Raw genomic sequence first — 12,270 nt, 5'->3', positions numbered from 1 at the left:
AAAAGTGCTGAAAGACCTGTTGGATAACGCGGTGAGCAAGCAGGTAGTATTAAATATAAAATGGTAGCTCTGAATAGTTTTTAATCATCGTATTAAACTAGACTTTCTGGACCTTTATTGAAACAAAGTGTGTGGGTACAACTTGTTTTCCTTTAGTGCTGGGTCTGGGAGCCACCATTTGAAATTTCCATCATGGCCTCAAGCCAGGAGTATGGAACTTCAGGGGCCAAATGTGGCCCTCCATGCATCTTAACTGGCCCGCAGGACTTTACCCCATACCACATCCTCCCCTTTTGCCCAGGACATGCCTCATTTCATAACCTGAAGCTTAAGTAGTGTTTTTGTTTGTTTGTTGCCAAGCTTGAATGTGTCCTTAAATTCTGATAGTGACCCTTGCTTGCCTGGAATGAGGACAAAGGGGTGAAAGTGTGTGTAGCAACTAGTCTACTGCACTGGGTGCGTGGAAGCTGTGAAATGGGTTGCCGAAATGCAATCTATGGGGCTATGGCTCTTCGGTAGAGCTATGCAGGCTGAAGATCCCAGGTGCAATCTTCAGCATCTCCAGGTAGAGGTGGGACTGTGGGAGTGACCATGTCCAAAATCCTGGAGAGGCACTGCTAGTCAGTGTAGACAACGAGCCAGGTGGATCAAGGGCCTAATTCAATACAAGGCAGTTTCCTATACCTGTATTCCTATGTAAAACCTGAACGAATGGAAGCAGGCACTGAAGGGGGCATCCAATCTGTATGTGAGTGCACACACATAGACTTAAGCAGACTGAAATAAACACAGCCCTGTTTCTCCGTTACAGCTTCTGCCCCACCTTTGCTGCCCTGGTAGTTACCATGTGAGTGAATATTTGTAGGCACTCCCCTTCCTGCATTCTTCTCTCTTTACTCTCTCATACCTCACTCACCAATTTGCCAGGAGTGGCCAAACAGATCTGCCCCCCCCCCCTTCTGTGTAAGACCTAAGACGCTTAAAATGGAAGAAAAATGGCTGTGAAAGGTCACTTAATAGACCTGGCCTTACCGTACTGACTGGCAGAGTCTGGAAGAGATTCAGTTTTCCTTCAGGGTAAAGAAAGAAAAGAAAAGAGAGCAAGAACATCTCCTATAATCTTTAAGGAATTTTAGCTAGCATTCTGTCTCCAAATACCAGCTGCTTGTGAACGACAACCCGAGAAGGCTGTTACACTCATGTCCTGCTTGTGGGCTTACTGGGGGAATCTAGTAGATCACTGTAAGAAATACATAGGGTTATCTAGTCCAGCATATATCCTATCATTTTATCTGCTTAGACTCCTACAGTCTTTGAAGAACATAAGGAACCTCCTATAATCTAAAATCCTATATAGGAGGAACCTCCTATTATATTTGAGGGACTTCAGATAGCTCTTGGGGGGGGATATGAAGAGGCCAGTAATCTGGAAGCCTGCCAAGCAGTTACAGGGTTTTTCTCCTCCACCATCTTCCCTGGATGAGACTCTCTGCCTATTTCTCACACATTTGTGGGTTTTACTCAAGGAATGTCAGTTTTGCTCTCCGTCAGATATTCAGAATGGAGACCTGCTTCGGGCTGCAAGTCCAAATTGACTTTTAACATCAGTATTAGGACCCACTTGCACTATACATTTAAGGCAATATCTTACCACTTTAAACTGTCATGGCTTCCCACAAGGAATCCTGGGAATTGTAGTTTGCTAAGGATGCGGAAAATTATTGGGAGATCCCTATTCCCCTCGCAGATCTACGTGGTTTAACAATAAACCCCTCTTCCCAGGCATTTTGAAAATGGCAGCTGTCTGATATTAGGTGTCCCTCTTAACAGACAACAGTTCCCATAATTATTTGGGGGAAGCCATGACTGTTTAAAGTGGTCTGACAGTGCAGATGGGCTGTTAGAGTCGAGCAGCTGTGTGAGAAACAGCAGTTATTTATTGATTTAATTAATTAAATTTATTTCCTGCCCTTTCTCCCAAAGGAGCCTAAGGCAGCAATCCAATTAAGGAACGGCTGGTTTTCGGTATTGCATGCCATCCAAAGTGTGCATATATTGCTTTGAGCAGGGATGGGGACCTGTGGCCCTCCAGATGTTGCTGGACTTCAGCTCCCATCATCCCTGACCATTGGCCATAAAGGTAAAGGGACCCCTGACCATTAGCTCCAGTCGTGACCGACTCTGGGGTTGCGGCGCTCATCTCGCTTTATTGGCCGAGGGAGCTGGTGTACAGCTTCCGGATCATGTGGCCAGCATGACTAAGCCGCTTCTGGCCAACCAGAGCAGCGCACGGAAACGTCATTTACCTTCCCGCTGGAGCGGTACCTCTTTATCTACTTGCACTTTGGCGTGCTTTCGAAATTCTAGGTTGGCAGGAGCAGGGACCGAGCAACGGGAGCTCACCCCATCGTGGGGATTCGAACCACCGACCTTCTGATCGGCAAATCCTAGGCTCTGTGGTTTAACCCACAGCGCCACCCATGTCCCGACCATTGGCCATGCCAGATTGGATTGGTAGGAGTTGGAGTCCAATAATAGCAGGAGGTTTGCAGGTCCCCCCATCCAAAGATTTAAGGATCACCTTCTCACACACCCCCAAGGTATTCCTCTTCCTTCACCAGGTAGCTGTGCTTCCTGGGCTCCTAGTCCTTTGTAAGAAAAGGCTGGCAGGTTTGAGTTTCCCAGCAACATGGGTGGGGGAAGTGAACAATGACTGGCTCTGCACAAAGTGCACTTGGGACATTTCAGAGGGAAACAATTGCTAGCTGTCAAGAGCAGGCATCAGTGTGAAGTGGCCTAGAGGGATCACAGCCAGATTCTAGTGCAGAACAATCACCTGCGGCATGGCGCACAGCAGGAATTGTCAAGCAGTAATTTATTGGCAGATCAGCTCTTTACATTCCAGACTGCAGTAAGTCTGTGTCTCTCTTGCAGCAAATATCACAGGTGGATACGTGTACTCGCAGGTGGAGAGGGAAGCTGCCCAATGCCTGGTCAGACTATTCACTTATCTGACCTGCTATTGCCTTCTTGGACAGGTGGTGGATTTTCAGGATATTGGACAAATGTCTTTCCCATCACACCTGCAAAGGGTTGCCACCCGTCCCTAGAAAAATGAGATCGCCCCATTTTTGGACAAGTGTTCCTTGTCCCATCTGGACTTCAAACGGGCACCTTTGTTCCTATATCCGAGCTGGGCTGGCCCAAAATGGCAGTTGTGTCCCTGTTGGTGCAGCTGATGAGGAGCCCAGCTTGGCACGAGTAACAATAGAGAGAAGGGGGAAGGAGCAAACTCTTCTTCCTCACCCCTTCCTTTCCTCTGCTGGTCTAGCTAGATGCAGACCAGTGTAACTAGGGACTCCTTTGGAAGACACACCTACAAGCAAAACCAGACATGTATCACTGCAGAAAGGTACTACGATCTCTAGATAAAGTGTTGGGAAGGCAATAGGAGGTGTAGTGTAGTGGTTAAACTTAGAGTGTTGAACTATGACCAGGGATACCAAGGCTCTAATCCAAGCTTCCTCAACCTCGGCCCTACAACCTCGGAGACTACAATTCCCATCATCCCTGACCACTGGTCCTGCTAGCTAGGGATCATGGGAGTTGTAGGCCAAAAACATCTGGAGGGCCAAGGTTGAGGAAGTGTGCTCTAATCCCCCCTCAGCCATAAGTCTCACTGGGTGACCTTGGGCCACTCACAATGTCTCAGCCTAACCTACCTCACAGGGGTGTTCTGTGGATAAAGTGAGAGGGGACCTTATATGTTCCTTGAGATAATTGGAGAAAAGACGGAATAAAAATAAATGGCAGTGCAGCATACCTAATTTGTTTTTTTCCTTATCAGTAGATTAGCATTAAAAAAAATACTATTACTAATAACAATTTATAATAACTCTCCCCTCATTACAGAATAGAGACAAATTAATAAGCAAACAAATATGTGTCTGCAGTACAGACATGTTGGTTCTGTGGACGGCAAGAAACTGCTGGGATGAAAAGAAGCTCATCATAATTAGATTATGTCCCTGTTGTTTCAATCCCGAGCTTCTGCAGAACTATTTAAAATCCGTCCTTTTGCTTTCCTGTTGATAATGAGAAAGATAAGGAACAAGATCAAAGAAGCTGAAAGGGTGGGGAAACCTATCTATTTATGTGCAGACAAAGAAGTGGTTGTAGCAAGGAGAAGCGAGGAAGACAAGACAGCAGAGATTCATATAGTTGCCTAAAATGTCGGTGTATTAAAACTGTGGTATGCAAAGGGCTGGGCACGCATAGAGGCCCACATATTTCAGTGGACCACCCTTGGTTGTAGCGATCTATGTGGAGGTTCTTAAGGACATTAGAATGGCTTACTGGATCAGGCCAATGGCCTGTCTAGTCCACCATCCCGTTCTTCCAGTAGCCAACCAGATACCCATGGGATGCTTAGAAACGGGATATGAGGACCACAGCACTCTCCCTATTTGTGATACCCACAAACTGGTATTCAGGGGCATACTGCCTATGACATTGAGGTGTGTGGGGTGTTAGGGGAGGGGTAGTACCTTCTGGGGTAGCTTGTCCACCTTTGGTCCCCACCTATCATATAGCTCTCACCTGTGACTCCCAGCTGTCAGCGTGCTACAGTGTCCGCACTCCAGGAAACTGCTTTGACAGGCTGGCTAAACCAGGTGAAGGTAGCTGATGGGTTTCAAAACATCAGACAGTTAGGGAGAAGACCGGCTGCAGTGGATTGAGCAGACAAGACCAACAGTGAGTCAAATGGTCCAGAAGGTGGTTTCTGCACATGCTGTGGGTGAAAATAAGGGGTGGATCTACCTGGGAAGGCAGCCCATCTAGGAGAAGGAAACCTCTGATCCCAAACCTCCACTGCCTTGCAGGATATATTCAGGAGAAGAAAAAGCTAAGGAGCAAACCCTACACAAATCCAGAGTGGTGTCCCTAAGACGTTTGGATGGCGCCTTGTACACCTCCTTCCAGCACCTCCTGCAGCCAAGCTGGTGCCAAACTTATTGGTCTACTTTCCTTTGGACTACATCATTGAGGCTGAGGAGTGCGGGTCTTGTTGCCTGGGCAGCCCAGGACCTTCATACACACAATGCCCAGGTTTGCGCCCTGGGAGGTCACTTTGGTGCTTCTAACTCAGTGGTTTGACTTCTCTCCTGGAGGCGCACTCCATTGTTTCTTGAGACAGACAGATGTCAACAACAACTGCCTACAACAGTGGAGGTAGGACTTCTATTTGACCCACTAAGGCATGGATGCTAGCAGCCAGTTCAACAGCTGGTTGAAAAGCCAAGGCTGACTGACCACACTCTGCCAACCCCATCAGGGGTTTGGCTGGGTTTCAGAGGAAGCTCATGAACTCAGGCCACTTTCATCACAAGCAGTCAGGAAAGATGATGGGACACAGCACCATAATAGGCAAACCTGTAGCTTAAAACTTAGAATCTTATTGCTTATAAAAGGTACTAAGCTGATAATAAATTTATTTTCTTGGCTGTTTTGGAACCCTTTTGATTCTCCTTCTCTTGATTAGGCTGGTCTTTCAAACCATTATATATTATGTAGTCCGTCTCCTGATCCCCACCATGGAAAGATAGGCAGAGATACCTATGTTTCAGTTCCCAGCTGTGAAAATACTTTGCTAAGGAATTTATTCTGCCCATGGGGCTTTATTCATTTATCATTGCAGTAAATCTATTTTCCATTCTCAGGAATTCTGTTTCAGAAGATGTTAAGAGCGCAAGAGAATGAGCTCCTGCTCTGGCTCCTGTTCTTCTTTGCTAGTTTAAAAAATATACAACGCAACCCTGTTGTCTGGAGTTCCATGCTGTAATTTAAGTCCTAGAGAATCCAAGCAGACTGTTTTCCCTGGAAACATTTTGTGAGATGGCTTTTCTCTTTCTGGCACCTCCTTCGTGATTCTTTCTGTCTTTCTTGATAGTCTGAAACAGCCTTCAACTGCCAAATAGATTTTGATCCTGATATGGAGCTTCTAAGCACACAGATGCAGGCGTTTTCTGCTACAACTGAAACTGTACCCAAATGCCAATTTTCTCCACCAACATCCCAGTAATACTGCATGATTAGCTCAGGTCACATATGACACCAAGCCATGTTTCAGCAGTACACGAACAAGCCTTGGGATTGTGTGCTTCCTCTCCCTGCTGGCGTCCTTCCTTCCTGCTTCACAACAAAACCAGAGTTTTTCATAATCATCAAAGCAGAAAACAATGGTTTGTCCCCCAAGCCAAAGTTCAGAAGCATAACTGAATCAAGGGCCCCAATTCACCTATTGGATGTGAAGCACAACCATAGTTTACCAGTTCAGGTGTGATGGGAAACTCTGGTTTACCCTGAAAGGGGGACAGAATCATAGCAGGTGAGAGGAGCAAGGGTTCTTCAAACGCAAGGCATGCTCATGTAATGCCAGACCATGGTTTGGCATCGCATGCCAATTGAGATATAGTGGGTAGGATGCATCAAGTTCCAAATTAACATGAGATTGCTAGTTCACTGCAGGAAGGACCAGATGACACAAGGGATCATCTCAAAAGTAATTTACAATTGAGGGTACTGGAGACTGTGCATTTGCGTGTTCCATCACTAGCTGCTCCCTCTTACATCTGAGGTCATCAGATCATCGGTGTCCTGACTTGTCTCTGGGAAAAGAAGCACTATTTGGGAAAAAGCCAAGAAACAAGGTAAAACCTGCAACCAACAGCACCACATCTAGCTGGTGCCTTTCTCAGGCCCCTGTCTCTGCATAGATACACCCTCTCCTTCCAGGTTGTACCACTCACTGGCCTTGCATCACATCTTCCTTGAGTGCTTTTGCCTACCTGTTACAGATAGGTAGCCGTGTTGGTCTGCCATAGTCAAAACAAAAAAAAAAATTTTCTTCCAGTAGCACCTTAAAGACCAACTAAGTTAGTTCTTGGTATGAGCTTTCGTGTGCATGCACACTTCTGAATCTGAAGAAGTGTGCATGCACACGAAAGCTCATACCAAGAACTAACTTAGTTGGTCTTTAAGGTGCTACTGGAAGAATTTTTTTTTTGTTTTGCCTACCTGGAAAGTAACCTTGAATACTTGCTTGCCTAGATGGAGGATAAAAAGGTGTGTGTGTGTGTGTGTGTGTGTGTGTGTGTGTGTGTGTGTAGAAATTAGCCTACCCGGAACACAATCTTTCAGCTGAAAAAAATTCCCCACCCCTGGGTCTGATGTCTAAATCAAATAAACTAAACCAAAGAAAGCTAGTGTGGTGTAGTGGTTAGTGTCAAACTAGGACCCAAGAGACCAAGTTTGGCTATGAATTTCAATGGGTAACCTAAGGCTAGTCACTGCCTCTAAGCCTAATCTACCTTACAGGGTTGTGTTAATTGAGGAAAGGGAGAACCATGTGCTCCTTGGAGAAAAAGGTAGGGATATGAACATATTAAATAAATACAGTATTTATGCTATGCAAGGAGGGATATTGTACGAGGGTTGCAGCATGTGAGGTGGGGAGGGTTTGTTAGAAAGATGATGATTTCACAGTGATTCATCAAAGCTTTGAAAGGAAGAGGGGGAAATGAAAATCCCAAAACAAGAAGTGCAGTGCACATGTATCTATCACCAGTCATCTCCAGAAAGGGTCAGATTCCTCCTTCGACTCCAGTTTCCTGGCTCCAAGCGCTGCACTCAGGTAGACATTCCTGGTGAACAGAGCTGATATGTTGCCTTCCGAGAGACAAGTCCTCAGGGCTAGCAGTGTGTGTGCCTCTTGCACTGACTTTCTGTCAGAGGGACATTTCTGTCACAGTGGTTGTGGTGCTGGAGTGAAGGGAAGATCAGAGAGATTCCCACCTTGCCTTGTTTTCCACTCACTTTTTATGTACTTCATTTGCCTGTGAGTGAAGATTTGTCAGCGTAGTTCTTTGAAGGATCTGTACAGCTGGGCTGGGATATGACAGAGAAAGGGATGGAGGAAACTTTGAGGTAGAATGCAAAGAGGAATCCCAACCATGTTGTTCCCAAAGAGATTCTATTTCCAGCAGAGCCCAAGACGTTTTGGAACCTGAGGCAAACCACAAAATGATGCCACCCCCTGCCAAGGAAGAAGTGTGAAGATGTACATCAGTAGCAAGGGGGGAACAAATATCTGTATCAGGATCTGCTGCCCCAGCGGATGTGGTCTCCTCACTTTGCCTCATATGGGTGGGCCAACCCTCATCTGCAGCTGTCCCTACAAGCCCAATAAGATTTGGGACCTGCCGTGGAAGGACAGCTTCTAGGCTACTGCAAGACTCATGTAGGAACTGACACAGCTCCTTGTAGCATCCATACATGAGATTGGATGGATGGGTACGAGACGGGGCCTTCTCAGTGCTGGCACCAAGATTACAGAAAACTGTCACAGTAGAGATCCACTGGGTTCTCTTTCTTTCTAGTTTTGGACCGCTGCTGAATACCTTTTTATTTCAGTTGGTGTGGTTTAAAATGGTTGTTTTAGTCTCTTGCTTTAGCTTTTAAAATGCTGCCTGTTAGCACTGCCTTTTCAGCACTAAGCCGTTTTGGTCATTTTATACAGAAAAGTGGGGTAGACATTAGATAAAAACAATTCAGTCTCAGCTTGTGTATGGGTGCACATGTTCATGAAAAACACTAGAGTTTTTGCTCTCTTTTTTTACACACTTGCTCAAGGACTGAATCATTCAGCAGTGAAATCGAACTGTTAAAGAATCCCTTTTACACACACACACACACACACACACACACACACACACACACGGGGCGGGAGGGAGGGAAGGAGAGAGAGAAGTAATCCGCTCCTTTGCTAAAAGGAGGTGCTAGATCATGCTTTGTTCTAGGCAGTTTCCCATCTGCCCTGAAGGCTCTTAGCAGGAGCATTTTGCTGCTAGGCCGTCTCACTAGCACAAAGGGCTACACATTTCTGCATGTATCAACAGTGCATGCACCCACACAGGGGATTTCCAGACATTTATGGCTCTAGCCCACACCTGCTCAGCAGGTGGAAGTCAAGATTTGCACTGCAGGGCAAGACACCAGAAGCCAAACAGGAGCTTTGAGGGAGGAGAAACGTCAGTGGGAGGAGTGCTGGAAAGAGGGCCTTATAGATAATTGGTTGAAAACAAGATGACTGTAAGAGGATGGACAAAGAGGAGGTGAAAAGGCATGTGACAACTTGGAAGCAGAAGATGGGATAAGTTCTCCAAACAGCTCCTTGGCAGAAATGCTGAGCTGAGAAGATTGGAATGGGTGACTTTAACAGTCCTTTGTGGAGACAAATTTTGGCTTTCAGTGTAGTGAGCTTACAGATGCCAAGGCGGCAGTTAGCAGGAGGAGGTAAAGAGAAATCAATTGGAGTGCTATACAGCACAGTGAGAACGCAGCACTATTAGTAGCTTGCCTCATACCGAGGTCAGACCATTGCTCCATCTGGCTGAGTACAGACAACACTGACTGGTAGAGGCTCTCCAGTTTCAAACTGAGGGGTCCCTCCCAGCCCTACCTAAAGATGCAGAGAATTGGACTTGGGGCTTTCTGAACACAAAGCATGTGCTCTACTACTGAACTATGTCCTTTCTCTCAGACTTACCTGTTGGCACACACAAACCAAGCAGGGCCAAGCTCCCTGCCCATCAGCTGATGTTCAGGGGGCTCAACCCTGATGTCCAACTGCAGGATCCAGCTGTATCGCTACCTGCCCCACATGTGATGTTGCATATGAAGGCAAGTGGGAGGTGGGGGCAGGTGAGTGTGGCTTCAAGAAAACATGAGGAGGCCAGGAAGAGTTTCCCACCCTGGCTGTAAGAGTAGCCGGAACAGAGGCACTGTAAGGGTACGCAGGCAAAGAACCAAGTGCCCAGATATAAGACCAGCCAGCCACATGGCTATGATAGGAACAAAGGCCAGCTCTGCACACTTTACCAGAACGGCTGGCATAATAGCCTTTGTTGCAAGCCAAAAGTACCAAAAATTACGCTCTTGGTCAGTGCCAGCTATCTGTTTAGGAGAGCAATGGTAGCAATATCCATGCAGAAAAATGTTGGGCTATACAAGCATTTGACACTCAAGACAATGCCGAGATAGGGGCAATTCACAGGAGAGAGAACCATTTGTAACAGAGATAGAACAAGTTTGCAAGGACAACTGCAGTTTGCTAAATATAAAGTATTAAAGAGAACGGGGGGGGGGGCATCCATTTTATTCAGGCAGCAATATGTAGGATTAAAACTTATGCACCCAGATGAGAAGGGACCAGTTACTCAGCTCTGTCTACTTGTCTAGTGCTAGTGGTCTATGTGTGTTCATTCACATAAAAAACCAGAAGTGGTGATTTAAGATGACAGTTTCGTTCAAGAACTCAAGAGAGCAAGGAGCTGGCAGTCAACCACATTCCATCCCTGACACCTTGCCCTGTCCTTAGGCTTGGAATTAATAAGAGGGTGAAACGTAGCTCAAGTCCTTTGGCCCCACGCGGGAGATAACTGCAGCAGGCCTTGATGCCAAGCCAGTGCTTCAGGCACCTACAGCACATCTTCCTCCAAGCCAGTTAGCCGGAGGATGCTCTAGCGGCCCAGCCCTCCTGCTGCAAAGTGATCTCGTCTGTTCCGTGCCCAGCAAGAAACAAGGCCAAGAAGAAAACAAAGCCAAACGATGCTTAGCTTTAATGCATAGGGTGATGATTTGAAGCTCTGGCACAGGGCCAATTCCGAAAGCACCTCTGGCTTGGCCTGAAGCCAGCCAAAGGCGGAAGACATACTGCTAGCCCATAATCCTGGCCTCCTCCTCCAGGGCTCCCCACAGTGCTCTTTGGCCACAGACAACTCGGCACCCAATTTCTCTCTTTGATTGTTAATATTTATGCAAGCTAACAGCAATCCCTCCTTTGCTCATGGATCCGTCTTTGTCAGTGCCTGCACTTTCAGAATGCCCCCTTCACATATCTGGGGCCTCCGCTCCAGCAGCCTCAGTGGTCGGGTTCAGATCCATTCTTCTCTTGCCTGGGAGTGGGGTGGGTGGGTGGTGTTTGTGCCCTCCGGCTCACACCACTGCTTTCTGCCTCATTAATCCCTTCTTGGCTCCCTGATGAATTTTCGAATCCAGCTTCCCTGCAAAAAAGGAAAGAAGCAGGGAGGAGGGGGGAGGAGTCTCATGAGTACTTGTTTTTAAAGGTTATTTGCAATGTAAATCAGCTGAAGGCAACAAGGTCTCCCCCTGTTAGTGTGCTGCTGTCACATCCAATTTTCCTGCTTCAGGAGCCAGGCATTTCCAAACCCCACCGCTGTTGCCCTGTGACGCAAGGAGCTGTGAAGCATTGTGTCGAGCGCTGGGGAGAGAAAAAGAAATCCAGGGGCTTGGAGAGGGGAGTGCGGCTAGCGCTGCTGCTGCCACCACCTCCTCTGCTGTCGCAGCTGCAAAGAGGAAAGCAATCTCTGTTTGAGGGGAAGATACAAGCCAGCTGGTACACTCTGGGAAAGCTAAGGGACAATTGCCAGACATTTTGAAAGACAGGCGTGGGCAAGGCAGGCAAGTTTATCCAGGGCCGTGAGCAGAGAGAGGGCAGTAGAGCATCCTGGAAACAGGCATGGCCATTCTCAGGACAAAAGGCTTCGACACCTGTTAGTTAAGGGCACAGATAACAGCCTGAAAGCCCAGCATGCCAGGTGCTGTGATCCTGCAATTCCGTCTCATCTTCTTTCCCTTGGCAACTCCAATCATGAGAACCTACTTACATTAATGGCAGCTTTGAAGTCACCTCCCTGGTTCGAGTTATTGTGCAGCGACCAAGCTCACTGGGAAGCTCTTGAAAAGCCACAATCTAATCTGCCACATAAGGCTGTAAGATCCATGGATGAAGGGAGGGAGACAAACTAGACAGGTAGACAGACCCTGCCAGTGAAATTTGCTTTTGTTGGCTGAAGAACAGGGTGAAAACGCTGCTGCTCCTGATAAAATTCTGCACCACAGATAATGCATAGGATACAACAGGAGCCTGTTGGCAGCAGAGCAGGCTTTTGAGCTCTATCCTTAGTGAGAGGCCCTCGAGGCAGGTTTATGGGTGGGGAATCAAGTGTAGGCAATGTTATCACCTTAAGGGGGGAAAAACCCTAGTTAGACTTATCCATGTTCCTGGATGCATAGTCCCATCTCAGAGACCATGAGCACTTCAGTCAAGAAACCACCTTATAATAGAGACCAATGAAACCTCTATTCCAGCTATGGGAAGCAGAAAGCAATGGAAACCTACAACTCCGA

At 47.0% G+C, this 12,270-nt stretch overlaps 1 protein-coding gene across 1 annotated transcript in view; it reads right to left on the bottom strand.

Moving 5' to 3' along the window:
• Positions 1 to 10,664: 10,664 nt before the first annotated feature.
• TRIP4 (thyroid hormone receptor interactor 4) overlaps positions 10,665 to 12,270 on the bottom strand; it is a 38,831-nt gene continuing 37,225 nt past the window's right edge. Inside the window, exon 13 of the mRNA XM_083586613.1 lies at positions 10,665 to 11,123. Within this exon, the coding sequence (XP_083442739.1) occupies positions 11,056 to 11,123 (68 nt within the window). The 3' untranslated portion in view covers positions 10,665 to 11,055. The remainder of the gene's footprint in view (positions 11,124 to 12,270) is intronic.

Source organism: Podarcis filfolensis (assembly GCF_964270895.1).
Source record: "Podarcis filfolensis genome assembly, chromosome: 14".
Taxonomy (NCBI): domain Eukaryota; kingdom Metazoa; phylum Chordata; class Lepidosauria; order Squamata; family Lacertidae; genus Podarcis; species Podarcis filfolensis.
This window is presented reverse-complemented; position numbering and strand designations above follow the sequence as displayed.